The 17,917-nt window shown below is 46.9% G+C and overlaps 1 protein-coding gene across 10 annotated transcripts in view; it reads left to right on the top strand.

The window, feature by feature from the left end:
• Positions 1-8,369, top strand: part of RNF144A (ring finger protein 144A) — a 118,759-nt gene extending 110,390 nt beyond the window's left edge. For all 10 annotated transcript variants that reach the window (XM_036872378.1, XM_036872379.1, XM_036872381.1 and 7 more), the window contains one exon: positions 4,259-8,369. In XM_036872378.1, coding sequence (XP_036728273.1) covers positions 4,259-4,390 — 132 coding nt within the window. In that variant the 3' untranslated portion in view covers positions 4,391-8,369. The remainder of the gene's footprint in view (positions 1-4,258) is intronic.
• Positions 8,370-17,917: the final 9,548 nt, after the last annotated feature.

The following is a 17,917-nucleotide window of genomic DNA, read 5'->3' as shown; positions in this document are numbered from 1 at the left end:
TTTCGCTACGCTCAGGAAAATACACACAAGTCGTGTCTTGTTCTTGAACTAGACGCCCAGGCCTCTCTGGCTTAAGTACTGGGGCCTTTGGAATCGCTCGTTGGCCATAGATTTTGCATTGGTGAAATGAGAAAATTGGACTGGATTATTATCCAGGGTCAACCGTGGTTTCATTATTCTACGTTTATAGGGAGGTGGGACCAGCGCTTGTGACCACGGCAGGGAGGGGACGTCGTGTCAGCCTTCTGTGTGCATTCCTAGAGCCCACGCCCCCCCGGGACTGCAAGGCCATGTCTGCCTCACTTCGGTTTCCGACCTGGTGGCCCCATCGAACTCCCAGCTTCGTGCCCACCTGGCTGCCAGCGCCTCCACTTGGAGGTCTAACGGTACATTTCAGATAGAACAGGCGTGAACAGAAGTTTACACTTTCCCTCAAGATCGCCTCCTCCTCCAGGTCTCCCTCATTTCGGGAAGCGCACCCCCAGCTTCCGTATCTTCTAAACAAAAGACCTGGGCCGCCCCCAGGGTTCCCACTCCCCCCAGCACCCCTCCACTCCGGCCACATCACCTCCTTCCTGCTCCCCGAACGCTACTCCCAGCCTCCCTGCACGGGTAGCCGTCCTCACCTTCCCTGCTGGGGTCCTTCTCCTTCGGACAGCAGCTCGGCGGTCCCATCCTCAGAGACGGCTTTCCGTCACTCCCTTATCAGGCCCCTGTCTCCACCTGCCTGACTCCTGCGGGACCTGCCGCCTCTCCTGAGGCTGTTTTCAGTGTCCTGACTCTGTTTTTGTGCAGAAGTTTTTCATTATCTGCGTCCATCTCCTCCTCCCAACAGGAGAACCCATTCTCTCAGAGGACAAAAGCAGACCCTAATTCCCTCGCACTCTATCCAGTTCAGAACAGCAAATGTTCATTAAGCAGAGAAAAGAGGAGCTCTGTGGTGGGGCGAGGACGACTGCAGTGGGAGCGATCAGTAAACGTTCCACATAAACGACGCAGCTGCCACCGGCCCTCTTAGCTCATTCGTCCCCTGCCTCAAAACACACACAGGGCCAGCGTAGTGAGAACATTCAACAACCGGCCATGGGGCGGCAGGGGCAGGCCGACTTTGTAGGGTCGGTCGCTTTCTGTGGCGTCAGCACCCCCAGGATGGCTTGGTGATGTTTCAAGTTGCCAAGGTGATGTCATTGGATGGAGAACTGGGAAGAGACATGGGAGCAGCCCCCATATACCCCAGCACAGCCCTCGGCCAATGACCCGGCCTCTGTACAGTCAGGCCTGGGCGCGGCAGACACCCGGGCTGTGTCCGATGCCAAGTTTCAGTGAATTAAATGTGTCCCGTTCATCTTACCATCTCTTTGACTTGGGTTAGTGTTCCCAAGCCCTGGAGTGGTTTTGTCACAGAACTCTCTGGGGGGAGAGGATTCAGAAGCTACTAGATTCCATTGAACTGGTTCATCCTATAAACACATATTGGACATTTGTTAAGGCAGAGCCACCAGGCTGTGCACAGGGGCTTATGATGGTCACACAAACTGTGTCCTGCTCGGAACGAGTGTACCTCTTGAGAAACTGTCTGACTGGTTAGCCGTTCCTTTAAATCAGGGTTTGCCAGTATGAATGATCCCCGTTTCACCGTGATTCCTTCTTTATCCTTCTGTCTCCTACAGTGTATCATTTCTGCCTGACACGTACTTATAAGATGCTCACTAAGTGATTATTTTTTTAATTAATTAATTAATTAATTTATTTATGGCTGTGTTGGGTCTTCGTTTCTGTGCGAGGGCTTTCTCTAGTTGCGGCGAGCGGGGGCCACTCTTCATCGTGGTGCACGGGCCTCTCACTATCGCGGCCTCTCTTGTTGCGGAGCACAGGCTCCAGACGCGCAGGCTCAATAGTTGTGGCTCACGGGCCTAGTTGCTCCGCGGCATGTGGGATCTTCCCGGACCAGGGCTCGAACCCGTGTCCCCTGCATTGGCAGGCAGATTCTCAACCACTGCGCCACCAGGGAAGCCCCTAAGTGATTATTTTTGTTGTGAGGTATTTGCTTCCTGTCTCATTCTTTATTGTTGGCTGACTTCCTTCTGACAATATCTGTATCCTCCCATCACCAGTTGGGACCCACTGGGTAACATCGCTTGTTCAATGGCATGCAAAGAAAGAGACAAGATAGCCTGAGTGAAAATGAAGATGGTGTCTTTCTTATTGACCAAGAATGTGAGCATTTGGTGAAGGATTTTGGTGTGTTATTGATGCAAGAGTCCCTGGCTCCCTAGAGACTGAGAAAGTGTCCCAGGTGGTCGAGGTTATTCAAGGTGCCCTGCAGATCAGTGACGCCTTTCCGAGGGGTTTTATGTATTCTGAAATATCTGTGTGCGTGATTTTAACATAGCATGATCTGAATCCACACTGCGTAGTTCCACCGTTGACATCATGTTCAGACAAATGGACTCAGCCAGTCGGCAGAAAACACAGATTCTTAGCATGAGCACAGTCTAATTTAGAAACACAACATGGTGTGTGCGTGTGTGTGTGTGTGTGTGTGTGTGAGATGGTTTTCCGGCAAAATCTAAGGGTGTACTTTCATTCACGCTGCTGTGATGCTGTAGTGTAGCATCATACTTCCGAGCTGATACTAGCTCTCGGAGATCTTTTACTTCATCTGCTTATTTTATAATTGAGAAAACTGAAGGCCAGAGAGGTGAACACACTGAGTCAGGATTAGAACCATGAGCCCAAGGGGTTCATGTATTTATCGCTCTGAACACTAGGTGGCGGACGAACTCCACCTTCGGATTCCGATTCTGGGCTCTAGCAGCTGGTGGAGGGGACCAGTTAAAGAACAACCCCCCTTGCTTCTTTGTCCAGCCTCACTGCCTGATTTGAATGACAGTATGTCTACATTTGAGGCTTATTTCCTTCGGCATTTACTCATACCTAGGGGTAAACATATGTTTTTTTAAAAAATCAAAATTCCTAACAGTAAATGTTGGGTTTTAAACTCCAGGAATAACACAGGTCTGGTCACCCGCTAATGCACCATGCCTGTGCCTTTCTGTTCTCCCACCTGGAATGCCTTCTCCGACTCATTTTTGTTTACCACCCGCCTCCTCATAATCCTTATAATCTCAACCATTTCCCATTGCATGCAAAGTCTCCTGCCCCTGGAGATGTAGGTGTCTGGCTCCTGAGCTCCCTTTACACCCTGGAACCCAATGGCAGTTTTTGTAAAATGTATTATTATCAGTTGTAATCATGGTCTCTTTCCACCAGACTGGGTGGTCCTTGAGAGCCAAGATCTAATGTGCCTCTGTGTTTGCCACACCTAGTACAGCGTTTGGCTCAGAGGAAGCTTGTTGGTTAACTGGATGTATAATTGGATGGAGGTTTGGGTATTTAGATGGAAGGAGGGAAGGGAAGAGAAGGGAAAGGAAGAAAAAAAGGGAAAAAAGGGAAGGGGGAGTGAAAGGAAGGAAGTGAAGGGAAGGAAATATGGATAGATGGATGGATGGATAGGTGAGTGGATGTTGGATAGATGGATGATGGATGGATGATGAGTGGATGAATAAATGGACTGATGGATGGATGGAGGGATGATATAGATGGTAGATGATGGAAGCATGCATGGGTGGATGGACGAGTAGATGGAGAGATGACAGATGTATGGAAAGATGGGTGGATGTTGTGTGTAGATGCATAGATGGATGGATATATGTGGGTGGATGATGGATGGGTGGATGGATGGATGGATGGATGGATATAAGTGGGTGGATGATGGGATGGACGGGGTGGATGGATGCATGGATGAATGGATGGATGGATAGATGGGTGGATATAGGTGGGTGGATGGTGGGTGGATGGGTGGACAGATGGATGGGTGGGTAGATGGATGGATGGGTGGATATAGATGGATGGATGGATAGATGGATAGATGAATGGATATAGGTGGGTGGATGATGGATGGGTGGATGGATGGATAGATGGATGGATGGATAGATGGGTGGATATAGGTGGGTGGATGGATGGGTGGACAGATGGATGGATGGGTAGATGGATGGATGGGTGGATATAGATGGACGGATGGATAGATGGATGGATGGATGGATGGATGGATGGATGGATGGATGGGTGGATGGATAGATGGGTGGATATAGGTGGGTGGGTGATGGATGCGTGGGTGGTTGTGTGGTTTATACTTTAGCTATCGAACCTACAGACCAGCCAACTCACCCTCTGCTCCTCTGTTTCCTTCTTGCAGGTTGTGGGCATTTTTGCTGGATTTGGGCTCCTGCTCTTGGTGGCCTCGCCTTTCCTGCTCCTGGCCACTCCGTTTGTACTTTGCTGCAAGTGCAAGTGCAGTAAAGGCGACGACGACCCCCTGCCCACCTAGAGGAAGGCGTGCTGCTGGAACAAGACCCCACCTCCGGGAAGCGTGGTTCTCTCCCATCCCCACCCGCCGTCCCCCTCTCACTAAACATCTTTCTTGCCTTATGTGCCCCATTGAGCTTCACAGTGTCACGCCGGATGCCGTGATTTCAGGGACTGATATCAGATCGTTGGCGGAGGCCCCAGGTGCAGTCACCCCGGCATGGGGGAGGCAAGGCTGGCATGGGTGGGGCACGTCCCACAGCATCGGTCGGTCTCTGCAGACTTGACAAGGGAGCTGCTGTATGGAGCACCAGGTAGTGGTAGACTAGGAACGTCTGGTGTTGCTTAGGAGACCTTCTCTCGCAGAATGTTGTCCGTCTCCTCCTTGGCTTCAAGCTGGCGCCACGTTGCTGAGAGAAGAAGTCTTTTAAGGATCGCCTCTCACTTCAGACAGAATCCAAGTGTTCTGACTTGAGAAAAGCCCTCTGTTTATGACAACTCTTTTTATTACTAATGGCATTTAGTAAAATCCTTTTTAGAAGGTGTTTGGTTTTTTTTTTTTCCAACTGAGTAGTGAAAAATCAACAAGGTGCATTGAAACCATCCTATGCCTTTTCTTGAAATGTGCATTTTAAGAAGTTATGGTTAAATGACCTTTCTGGCTCGGCCACTTTTCAGGAGATTGAGAAAGCCTTATGCGCTCTTTGTGTTTTTCTTGAAACTTGTGGAGACTTTTTGGATGCTGTAAGCTGTGTACTGTTACCAACATGTTTCCTGTATTGTTGCATTTCTTTGAAAATACTGATGCATTTGAAGGAACATGTCCATCCTTAGGTTTGCCTTTTGTTTTTCTCTCTCTGGTGATTCAGCTCAGCTCACAGGGCTCCTCTCTTTTCACCCAAGTGTCAGTAAATATTTTTTCATGTCTTCGGAAACCAAATGTTTTACTTGGAAATAGTTCTGCTGAGAATCCCTGTGGTTTGGCGGTAGCCTCAGTCTCCTCAAGCAGACAAAAACCAAGCAAATAGTGACATTGATGCCCAGAAGGGGGGCCTCCTATCAGGGCTGGGGGGCTCCCAGGGCCTGGGGGAGAAGCTTCCGGAGGTTCACAGTTTTTGTAATGACTAAGTTAATTTGGAGACATCATCGTAGTTCCAAATCCTGTTGCTTACCATTTTGCTTACCCTGCTGAAAAAAATATTCCATTTCACTTAGTTATTTTGATTGGTCTTTTACAGGCTGTGTGTGTCTATTACCATGGCAGCAGGATGCCCGGATCAGTAAGACACACGGAACTCCATCAATTGCCTTTGGACAGTGTGTTCTTTACAGAAAGTTGACTTTAATAATGGCTTTTAAAGGGCAAACTGATTGCATCCAACTTGGGACTTCTAAACATAGTAGAAAGGCAAATGTTGTAGATTTATCATGGTGGAACTTTTTTTAAAGCTTACTAAGCATTCCACAAAGGAGTAAAATGAAAACAAACCCTGACTTTTATCTCAGTTGTTTGCTTGTGGCAAGCACATCTGTAAAGTGTGGTGGTGTTTTACATCCTTGACTTCTGCGTTTGTGTACCTGTCTCAGGTCCTGGTTCCCGTAGAGAGATGTCTTTATTTCCTAACATTTCATCAGTTAGGAGACACAGGCTCACCTCACTCTTCCCCTCTAGTATTGATTTTCTTTTTGAAACTGAAGCCATTTAGGAACCCAGTCTGTGTCAAAATTACATGCAAAATATCCTCCTTATAATTGCAGTTTGAAAACTCAGTAACAATAAGAACATGCCTGGGACCGTCTTTCCGGATGAAGCCTGAGCACCAGGTCTCTGTAGCTTGAGATGTTTTGATCGGGCCCGGAGGTAGAATGGCTTTTCTGGAGAAAGTGACAACTCCGTGAGGCCTGAAGATGAGGTTGGTGGCCCAGGCGTGAGACCACATCGTGATCTGTGAGTGCGCTTTAAAATTCGTATGGAATACAGCAGGCTCGTGGCCCGTGTCCAGTGGTCCACGGAGCAGGTCTTCATCATCCCAGGTCATCCTGCCTGCGCTCGCTACTGCCCGTTGCATACAGACGTCCATACGGTAGTACCCCCCTCCTTTGGGGTGGGAACCAGAGCCTTTGGAGAGGTTGCATTCCCTGGGTCAGCGCTCAGGTCCCTTTATTCCTAGCGAGTCGGGCTGTCTTGTCTCTCCTAGAAGAGTCCATGGGCAAATCATGCACATCCAGAGCACCAAACATCCCTGTGCCTTTATCTCTGACAGGCTTATAGCACGTGGTTTAACCCAGGTAGGGAACACCGGAGATTCTGGGGCCGGCCGGGGCCAAAGCAGCACCTACTTGCTCTGAGGTTTTGCATCAAGCATGCCTCAGAGTGCTCAGTCTGATTCAGTAAAAACAAAACTAAAACTGTCTACTCCCTAGAAAGATACCAGCGGGATCGCATTGAGATCCTTACGTAGACTTGCATTGCCCCCATCTGACTCCTTTTCGTTCAGGGAGGAATGCCATCCCATTGTTTGTGGGGACGCAGTATGAACCAGGCTTGATGTCAGATGTAAACAGGATGTGGGAAGGTGGCCCGCGGTTTGGGTTTTGACCTTTCTGTCCCTCCCAGTAAAACCTGGGGATTCGATGCTTAGGAGGTGGTCTTGATTAAAAATGACACTTTTACAGGTGGTTTTCCTGCTGACTCTGGAAAGTCAGCAGGAAAAGTCTCTGGAAGCACACGTCTGTTTATTCATTTAGAGGCCTTTAAATCTGGGGACGAGGGGAGGAAGAGGACGGAGACAGACCACGGCTGACCCTGCCACTGTCCGGGTGGGGTTCTCTGAGTCCCTTTGGTAACTGACAAGGCCGTGAGGTCTCCCCGGCCGTGCCCGGTCTCCGAGCTTGGTCCTGCCCTGCATCCTTCAGCCTGGCGAGCCGAGCTCGCCATCGTCACGGGGGACCAGCGCCATCACAGGCGTCTCTGTAGATGTTCACGGGGCAGAGACCGACCTGGGACCTGAGCATGCGCAGAGCCTTTGACTGTCCAGACCAGTGTCGGCTCCACCTCCAGGGGGAGCTGCCGACTGAGGGACCAATATCCGCCACCCCTGGCATCTTTTTAAAGGGGAACAAATTCTCTTTACAGCATATTATTGCACAAAACCGGTTTAGCAACCAGGCCAGTTCCCGGGGGAAGGGGAGTACCAGATATGCAAAAATTACTCCAAGATGATTTTATCTTCCTCTCCTATGTTACAAATGTTAAAGGTTATTTCGCACATTAGAGGAGAGCATTTTTCCCTTGGTCGTCTTTAAAAATGAGAGGATTGGAAAGAACCAGGGTGGGTTTTTTGTATATTTCTCAGATTCTCGTTGATTAATAAATACCCCAGTATGTGTATATAAATCACAGTAAAATCATCAAGGGAAAACATTTTGCATGTATAAAGCTTCCTGAAGGTCTCTTTAAAAAATACCAAAGCTTGTTTATTCCTTATCATTAACGCAAGCCCTTATGAAAGTAAACAAAATAAAGCGTTATGACTGGTATTGTCAAAAATGCCTGCTGGAAAGAAGGGGCTGCATTAAAGCAGAATGACGGGTGCATCCTAACCAGGAGAGCCTGCTGTTTGGGTGTGTAAAGCCCGTGGTCTCCCCGTCCTTGGTTTGCACAATCCTGTCTTCCGAGATTCCAGCAGCCTTCAGGGAGGGGTAGGTACCCGACCTTTCCTTCATTCCATGCTCATTTTACCATGGGTGTATTTTAATCTTGTATAAAAATATGCATGAATGAGTCATGCACATGTATACATTATGTATTTGACAAGTGGTGGTAAAAACAAAAAAACAAAAACAAGTTTGGTTTGTGTTTTTGAAATGTCAGTACGTTTTGTGCCACTAACACTGTGATGTATAAAAGAGCTGTTTGAATGCCTTTTAATGTTGTGTTTTGTACTTTGGAATCATATGGAAAAGTTTGATTTGTAATTTCAATACATATTTTAAGTGTATTGTGTCTTATGTAGTTTGTCCCCCCCTTTAGAAGGGATTTCTTTTTAAAGATATTTTGGCTGGAATACAGGTTACTTTTGTAAATCCTGTCTGGCTCCATCTTTTTTATACTCTTAGTTGACTGCTGTCTTGAAGATTGAAAATATTATGAGGATTGGAGGTGAACGGGAAGGGGAACTTCTACCACCGGGAAAACAGCTTAAAAAAAAAAAAAGTAATAATTAACATAGGCTAGGATATTGTTTTGGGTGTACAGCATAGTGATTCAATATTTTTATACATTATGAAATGATTACCACAGTAAGACCGGTTACCATTTGTCACCATATAAAGTTTTTACAATCTTTTTTTTTTTTATTGGCGTGTAATTGCTTTACAATGTTGTGTTAGTTTCTGCTGCACAGCGAAGTGCATCAACCATACAAACACACACATTCCCTCCCCCTTAGACCTCCCTCCCATCCCATCCCCCATCCACCCATCTAGGTCATCCCAGAGCACCGAGCTGAGCTCCATGTGCTGTACAGCGGGTTCCCACTAGCTCTCTGTTTTACACACTGTAGTGTATGTATGTCAATCCTAATCTCCCAGTTCATCCCACCCTCCTCTTCCCCGCCGTGTCCACCCTTCCGTTCTCTACATCTGCATCGCTATTCCTGCCCTGCAAATAGGTTCATCTGTACCATTTTTCTAGATTCCACATACCTGTATTAATATACGATACTTGTTTTTCTGTTTCTGACTTACTTCAGTTTGTATGACAGACTCTAGGTCCATCCACGTCTCTACAAATGACCCAATTTTGTTCCTTTCCTTTTTATGGCTGAGTAAACTTATTGACTATTTTCCCTATATTACATTGCATCCCTGGGATCTTACAGCTGGAAGTGTGTCCCTCTTAACCTCCTGCACATTACCTTGTCCATCCTCCAGCCCCCTCCCCTCTGGCAGTCACCAGTTTGTTCTCTGTAACTATGAGTCTATTTCTGTTTTGTTTCGTGTGCTTGTTGGTTTTGTCTTGTAGATTGCACATATAAGTGAAATCATAGCTTCTTTGTGTTTCACTGTCTGACTTATTTCACTTAGCATGATACCCTCCAGGTCCCTCCACCTACACTGAGGTTTTCTCTCTTGGGAATGTTCTCAACTCTGTTCTGCAGCCAAAACGATCTGGGACACTGGGAAGGTGAGCCCACTCAGCCTACCCTGTCTCCTTCTCACGGTGCCAGCCCAGGAAGGCGGCATCGGAAGGCATCCCAGCCTGACTCCTCTACCTACATCCACAGAGACGAGCACTTTCAAAACTACCAAAGTTTACAAGACCATCATCAAAATCAGTGATCATCCTTTCACTACTGGGAAAAAAAGAATAAATATGGATTCTGTGTGTTTAGCAGGGGAAAAGAATAGTAACTCTGAGTGTTCCACCTTGATTTTCCTTTGCTTCATCTAAACCTCATGGAAGAATGTACGTACCTCACTCGTTAACTTGAAATGAAAGGCTAGAAATAGACAGTTAGTTACCTGTCCTATGGCTACGTTTTAAAAACCACCCTTAGAATCTGGAGATGCAGATGGAGCGAGGAGTGTTGTGTGAACTGGGGACTCGTTGCTAGCACTGAAGACACAGAGTCCCTGCTCACAGGGACTCCTAGTCTGGAGTGAGGCAGGTCTGCCCATCAGAGACGATGATTAGTGATCTGCTGGGCCACCTGCAGCCCCTCAGCCAGAGAAGGCTGTCAGGAGGATGAGCTACGTGAAGTGGGTCTTGGAGGTGAGTAAGGGTCAGCCAAGCAAAAATGAGGGCTGGAGTGTTCAAGGGGATGGCCCGGTCCAGCAAGTGCAAGGGCTTTGGTCAGACCAGCACACTGGGGCTGAACTGTCACTCAAGCGTCCACCTGCGGTGGGCATAGCGTGAAAAGCTCTGGGACTCGACCTTCATTCTAAAGCTACGGGGAGTGGGTCGGTTTTCTAGGGCTGCCATAACAAAGCCCCACAGACTGGGGGGCTGAAACAACAAAAATGTCTTCTCCCACAGTTCTGGAGGCCAGAGGCCCAAGGTCAACGGGTAACAGCTTTGGTTCCTTCTGAGAACCCCGAGCGAGGAGGATCTCTTCCAGCCTCTCTCCCAGCTTCTAGGGGTTCGCTGGCATCTCAGGCGTTCCTTGGCTTGTTCATGCCTCAAACCAACCTCTGTCTTCATCTTCACATGGTCCTTTCCCTGTGTGCCTGACTGTCTCTGTGTCCACATTTCTTCCTTTTATAAAGACACCAGTCACTGGATTAGTCCCGCCAGGGACTAATCTTCCAGGATGACCTCATCTTAACTTGATCGTTTTCAAAGACCCTATTTCCAAATGAGGTCACATTCACAGGTGCTGGGGGTGAGGATTCCAACATGTTTTGGGGGGACACAGCTCAGCCCAAAGAGGGAGCATGGCCCATGGGTGGACAGCCCTGCCCAAATGAGACCGATCACAGAAGGCAGAGAAGACCCAAAGATGGTGGGCTGCCAAGCCTCCCCCGCCCTGAAGCAACCCCTCGCCACTCTGGTTGGACCTCAGTTCTTCAAGCTGACCTGGAATGTGAGAATCACCCCAGAGGACACTCTGCTGAGAAGCAAACTGCTTTTAAGCAAAATATGTGTGTGTGTGTGTGTGAGTGTGTGTGTGTACACATGGGCGCATGGATTCGTCCTCCCCACAAAAAATACTCCTCTCTGTACCAGCACTCACCAACATCAGCCTCTTAGGGGACCCAAACTGCAGGGCATGGGAGGGTGTCGGTACTAACCACGGCTTGTGTGCCTATGAGGGTTGCTGCGAAGGTCGACCTCACCGTGTGCCCTGTTCCTACGGGAGAATGTAGCTGCTGATGTGGCCAGATCCGGAGACAGTGTCAAATGCTCCTGTTCCCTGGGCTCTGTCTCAGCCCCTGGGTGACTCAGACGTTTAAAGATAGCCATTCCTGCTCATTACTGGTTTTTTACAATTCTTCCCTTTCTAGCGTCTCTCAGGGTGTGCGTTTTAGGAATGGGGCCGACACGGGACGGGAGGCAGAGCATCATGGTCAGGAGTGCGGCCACTGTGCTCAGGGCACCCTGGGCTCAGGTCCCAGGTGGGTGACTTCCTAGGCATGTGACTTACCCAGGGGGTCCCTTTCTTCATTTGAAAATGAGGGTTAAAATACTTCACAGGATTTTTTTTTCTACTTGCTTTTTTCAATATTTATTTAAATTTTTAAAAAATTGTATACAACTTTTAAAGGTTACTTTGCATTTACAGTTATCACAAATTATTGGCTCTATTCCCCGAGCTGTGCAATACATCCTTGAGCCTGTCTTACACCCAATAGTTTGTGCCCTACACTCCCTCTCCCCCACCCCCGTGTTGCCCCTCCTCCACTGGTAACCACTAGTTTGTTCTCTGTATCCTTCACTGGACCTTTCCAAGGATAAATGAGAAAATGCAAGTCAATCGTAGAGTGTTGGGCAACATGTCAAGTCACTGATGAATTCCGGTTCTGATGTGGGTGACGGCTCCACCAAGAATAGTCACTCACATCCTCCAACTACAAAACACCGAGGTCCTCTCCTCCTCTTCTCATTCTACGACCCGTGAAACATGCCGGATCCGACCACTTTTCCCTCTGACATCACAGCCCATGCTGCCAGGGATGCTGGTGATGGTTGTGCTGGACTCTTCAACACAAAGAAAAACGGAGTAAAATTCTCCATATGGGAAAACCAAAAGTCATTCACTTGTCCCCCTAGGTAGTTATTTGGGTCTTTTTAAATACATATTTTAACTCATTCTATATATAGTTTTTATCGACTTAGAAAATCCACTCAGAATGTCCATATATTTAATGCAGTTTTCATCACACTGGAAAGCTCCAGGAGAGCATAGTCTGTTCTCACGCCTCAGAATCTCTCTGTTTATCACAGCTTTTATGAAAGGCCCAAAATGGAAAAAGAATAAATTTTGAAAGCTTCAGAAAAGTGAACTCGATTGTTAGTTTTATCCAGGAGGTTAGGAAATTAACATTATAAATATGGGCTTTTACTGTTTGCATCACTAACTCCTACTACTGTCTGACACATGGTAGAGACACAGTAGATGCTTGTCAAATGAAGGAATTAGTTGCTCTGTGAGTGTGGTGTGTGTGTGTGTGTGTGTGTGTGTGTGTGTGTGTTTACAGGAGGAAGGTCAGTTGCTTGGGCCATTCGGTTAAAAAAAATCAACCATTAAATTTGAACTGGCAGACCCAGCAATCCCACTACTGGGCATATACCCAAGAGAAAACCATGATTCAAAAAGACACGTGCACCCCAATGTTCATTGCAGCACTATTTACAATAGCCAAACGGATAAAGAAGATGTGGTACATTTATACAATGGGATATTACTCAGCCATGAAAAGGAACGAAATTGGGTCATTTGTACAGACATGGATGGCCATAGAGACTGTCATACAGAGTGAAGTAAATTAGAAAGAGAAAAAAGAGAAAAAAATATCATATATTAACGCATATATGTGGAATCTAGAAAAATGCTATAGATGATCTTATTTACAAAGCAGAAATAGATACACAGTCGTAGAGAAAAAACATATGGACACCAAGGGGGAAGGGGCAGGTGGGATGAATTGGGAGATTGTGATTGACATATATACACTATAGATACTATATAGAAAATAGATAACTAATGAGAACCTACTGTATAGCACAGGGAACTCTACTCAGTGCTCTGTGGTGACCTAAATGGGAAGGAAATCCAAAAAAGAGGGGATATATGTATAGCTGATTCACTTTGCTGTACAGCAGAAACTAACGCAACATTGTAAAGCAACTATACTCCAATAATAATTAATAAAAAAAAATTTTGAACTAGAAGTATACATACAGTCTAGAAGCAAAAGGGTCACTATAGTTGTATTATGAATTGGGACCCTATCATAAGCTGGGCAGTTTGCTCACTCCCTTACACGGGTTGATTTGAGTGCTCACAGTTCTGCAAGGACTGTCATCTCCACAGCACAGGAATGAAAGGGGCTCTGGGAGGCGTGGCCACAAGGACCCCTGTAGGAAGTGGCACCTGGCGGGGAATGCAGGTTTGCCCTGCTGGACACATGTGCTGCCCATCACACTATTCTCCTGCCTTTTCTTTCTTGATCCACTCTTAACAAAATTATTATATATATAATATGTATTATATGTTGTAAATATATTACAATAAACCACTCTGCATGGTTTATTGTAATATACTCTGTAGAAGTTTTGCAAACAGAAACAGTGCACAACAGATCCAGGAAGGCAGTTACTTTCTAGAAAACTGGGGGGTGGCAGGGTGAGGGAAGGAAGGGGACACCCATCAGAGACTTCTCAGCCTCACCTGTGATGTTTATTTCACACACCAGGCATATAACTGAGCTCTATAGGATTCAGGTTTTTTTTTTTTTTTTTTTTTTTTACTTTTTTGGGGGTTTATTTATTTATTTATTTATTTATTTATTTATTTATTTTTGGCTGTGTTGGGTCTTCGTTTCTGTGCGAAGATTTTCTCTAGTTGTGGCAAGTGGGGGCCACTCTTCATCGCAGTGCGCGGACTTCTCATTATCGCGGCCTCTCTCGTTGCGGAGCACAGGCTACAGACGCGCAGGCTCAGTAATTGTGGCTCACGGGCCTAGTCGCTCCGCGGCATGTGGGATCTTCCCGGACCAGGGCTCGAACCCGTGTCCCCTGCATTGGCAGGCAGGCTCTCAACCACTGCGCCACCAAGGAAGCCCAGGATTCAGGTTTTAATCTTTTTTTTTTTAATTTAGCTGAAAAGTTCATGGGTGTTTGATACACTATACTTTTTAGTTTTTTGGGTTTTTAATTTCTTAAGAATTAGATTTTGACCCCCAGCCTCCCATACTGCTCCTTATTTATGCTTTTAAAATTCTAAGACAATAACATATCCCAGGAGTGTGAATTCTCTGGAGAGCTTCAGGCAGATGCAGAAGAACTCTCCCTTGAAGGACTGATTCCTGGCTCTCTCCTCCGACCTCATGGAGGACACCCTGAATACCAGCATTTCAGTGAAGCATTGATCCCTAACGAAGCTCCCCAGGGAAGAATCGCCAGAATCCCACGGCTGGAAAAACCCCTCAGAGATCACCTGTTCTTATAAACGAGGAGCCTGGCACCCAGCGGGGAGACCTCCTCGCCCACAGCCCGCAGCTCCTTCTCGGCACATCTTCTCTCTCCATCCTCAGCACCTTAATTCCGCACACAGACCAAAGCATGTGCAGCAGGATTCTGCCCTCAGGCATCAAGGCCACTGGGGTGCAGAGACGAGAAGGTTATACCTGCCCTGAAGCACAGTGAGGGGCAGAGAGGAACAACATCCCTCAGGGGAAGTCAGAGCAACTCCTGGGGGAGAAGGGACTGCAGGGCTTGGGGGTGGGCAGAGAGAACAGGGCTTCCCTGAGCACAGACAGGAGGGAGGGGCGCCTCTTCATACCCCCTGTGTGAGCAGAGTCACAGAAGCAGACCTGGGGTGGGGTTGGGGACAGACAGGTGGTGAAGGGGCTGGAGCAGCAGGAAGAAGACCACTAGGCTTGGCCAGCCTGGGAGATTCAGGGTGAAGGCTGGTGGTGGCATGAGAAACAGGGCTACCATTTGGAGCCTGCAGTGGAAGGGAGTGGAGGCCTGGAGGTGACTAGGAGGCTGTTAAAATGGGTGGGCGTCTGTACCAGACTGTGGAGTGGAAGCAGAAAGGATAGAACATCAGTAAAAAGACTTAAGGTCAACAGAGGTGAAATTGCAGGCTTGGCTCTGTTGGCAGCCGAACTCTGGGTGTACGGTTTGCTGGACGTGCTGCAGTGACCTGGACACGGGGACTGTGTGTTCCTGGGCCGTGTTGTGGCACTTTGTCCGCAGAGTTCAGGATGACCAAGGGAAGAACGACCGCTCTGGCTGTTCCCATCCTCTGCTTTCAACACTGCTGGATCTTCCTGTGCTAAGCGCCCTCCTCCAGGAGAATCATGAAAACGCCCAGTGTTAGGAGACACGCAGAGAAATGCTCGCCTGGGTGTGCCCAGTTCTTACTCACATTCCCCCTCCTTCAATCCATCTTAATTATGATGCTTAATTAAACATTCCACAAATGCTGCCAAAATGCCCCATTGCCTCAGCAGCTAGAGCCTGGAGGAAGTAGATGCACAGCGACAGTCCATGCTCACCCTCAAAACTCAGGTGATGCTATCTCAGAGTCACCTTTTCTTGATGCTGAAGCAGGAAAAAGAAATTGATGATCTTGGCCAAGGAAACCATGGGGAAATGGTCAGGGTGATGACTAATTTTTTTTCTTCTGTGATGCTTCACTCAACAAAGAAGCTTACTGCCTAGCATGGAGCATGAGAAACCTTAACACTTAACATTTTCTAATCCTTACAAAAATTCTAGAAGTCTGTATTATTTTGCACCCATTTTGTAGATGAGAAACCATAAGTTCACTTGCCCACGGTCAAAGTCAGTATTCCATGGAGCCAGGATTTGAGCAAGTGTCCTTAGGATTGCCAAGATGGATCTCTCCACTGAATTGTTTCATTTTCCCAATGCCTCTTGTAGAGTGGGTACCGTGGAGGCAGGACGGCTCATTATTTTGAGAGAAAAGCTCATTATGGCTCAGAGAGGATGTATCGTAAGTCATGTAACTGGTAGCAGCAAAGCCAACTTATCCCATGCTGCCCAGCGACTGTGCACGTGTGTCTTTGGTCCAGTGTTTTAGAAGGAGAAGCTCTTTGGTTTGTGGTCTCCATGCTGAGAGCATGTTTCAAGCTTCTGTTGTGACATGGTGGGGGCCACTTGTTTACCAAAGACCCTCCTGTTCCCCATAATTCTTGGTTTGTGTATGAAACAGGGTAAGTCGTGCACAGGGACCCACGCACACCATGACACATATAATATTTAGTTAGAGCTAGCACTCTGCTGTAATTTCTCTTTCCAACATTTATTTCATCATTAGTCTTTTCATTTCTCCTGCAGAGCCTTGAGTATTTCTTGAAAATGACTTCTATGAAATACTTCCATATGCATTTAAACTTGTTCAACATACTTTTTCAGTTTTTAGTGAAATTGCAAAAGTCAGTTTCAGATATTTGCAAACGGCAATAACTTCTTTTCTTTGATCCTCACGTGATTTTCTTCTCCAGCTGGTATATTCCTAGAGTTGGAAGGAATCTTGGTAGGCGTCTTATCTCCTTTTTACTGAAAATGTGGATTTAGACCTGAAGCATTACAGTGCTTGGGAACTACTTAAAAACGCAGGAACTAAGCCCCACCTCAGATCTGCTGAGTTAGAATCCGGATTTTAGGACGATCCCTAGGTGACTGGTGAGTACATTATATTAACTTTTCACGGCTGTGTAACAAATTAGCAAAAACTTAGTGTCTTAAAACATGTTGATTATCTCACAGTTTTTATGGGTATGTAGTCTGGGAAGCTGAACTGGGCTCACTGCTCAGACTCTCACCAGGCCAGAAAGGTGTCAGCTGGGCTGTGTTCTCATCTGAAGTCTCTACTGGGGAAAAGCCCACATCTGTTCTCATTTACAATGTCAGCAGAATTCATTTTCTTCCATGTGCCTGTTGTTGTCTGCGGGGAGCCCCTCAGGTCCTAGAGGCTGCCTGCACTTCCTCACCACGTGGGTTTCCTCAACATGGTGGCTTACGTCATCAAATCAGCTAAGAAAGTCTCTCTCTAGTGTGTGCTAGCAAGATGAACATATATGCATATGTATATATATGCACTTGTATATATAAGTATATGTATATATACATGTGTACGTGTGTGTGTGTGTAGATTAATCATGGAAGTGACGTCTTTGCCTTGGTTAGAAGCAAGTTACAGGACTTGCCCCACTTGAGGCAAGGGAACTATACAGGGTGTGAGCATGGACGCTACCCTAGTGTCTTTCTTTTGTGTAAATAGAAATTTGAGAAGCAATGATCAGATCTCAACTGTTACCACATTCTCACAGGTGCAAGGGCCTAAGGCTTTGCATATGAACCACTTTTCCTAAGTGACACAGCTGGATTTCCAATCCTCTTGTTTGCTTTTACACCACACTCACCAGCTTCTACACCCACTGCCCCCTCCAAGCATCTCTTGCTAAAGTCACCAATGTCCTCTCAATCCACACAGGCTCCAGTTGCATTATGCCGGCATTCTCCTTTCCCAGAGAGGGTCACAGCCAAAAGGGCTCGACAAAGAAAGCGTGGCGGTGTCCCCAGTGGATGAGGGGGTCTGTAAGACCCTCAACCATTCTCAAAGCACGTGGTAATTGGCAGTTCTGGATGTTTCTTTTGTTCCTTACAAATTCCAAAGGATTCAGCCAGACAAATACTCCAAGACCCTCTGGAGTGTTTCCCTTGTGCACAAACTTCAGCCAGAATAAACCAATAGTGAAATGGAGGGAAAGGTCACAGTGTTTTTCTGGGACTCCAAGTGACTGCCTCAGATTTAGCTCTGATTTTTCCAGCTCACGATCCCTAACCACA

This window comes from Balaenoptera musculus, chromosome 13, assembly GCF_009873245.2.
Source record: "Balaenoptera musculus isolate JJ_BM4_2016_0621 chromosome 13, mBalMus1.pri.v3, whole genome shotgun sequence".
NCBI lineage: Eukaryota > Metazoa > Chordata > Mammalia > Artiodactyla > Balaenopteridae > Balaenoptera > Balaenoptera musculus.
This window is presented reverse-complemented; position numbering and strand designations above follow the sequence as displayed.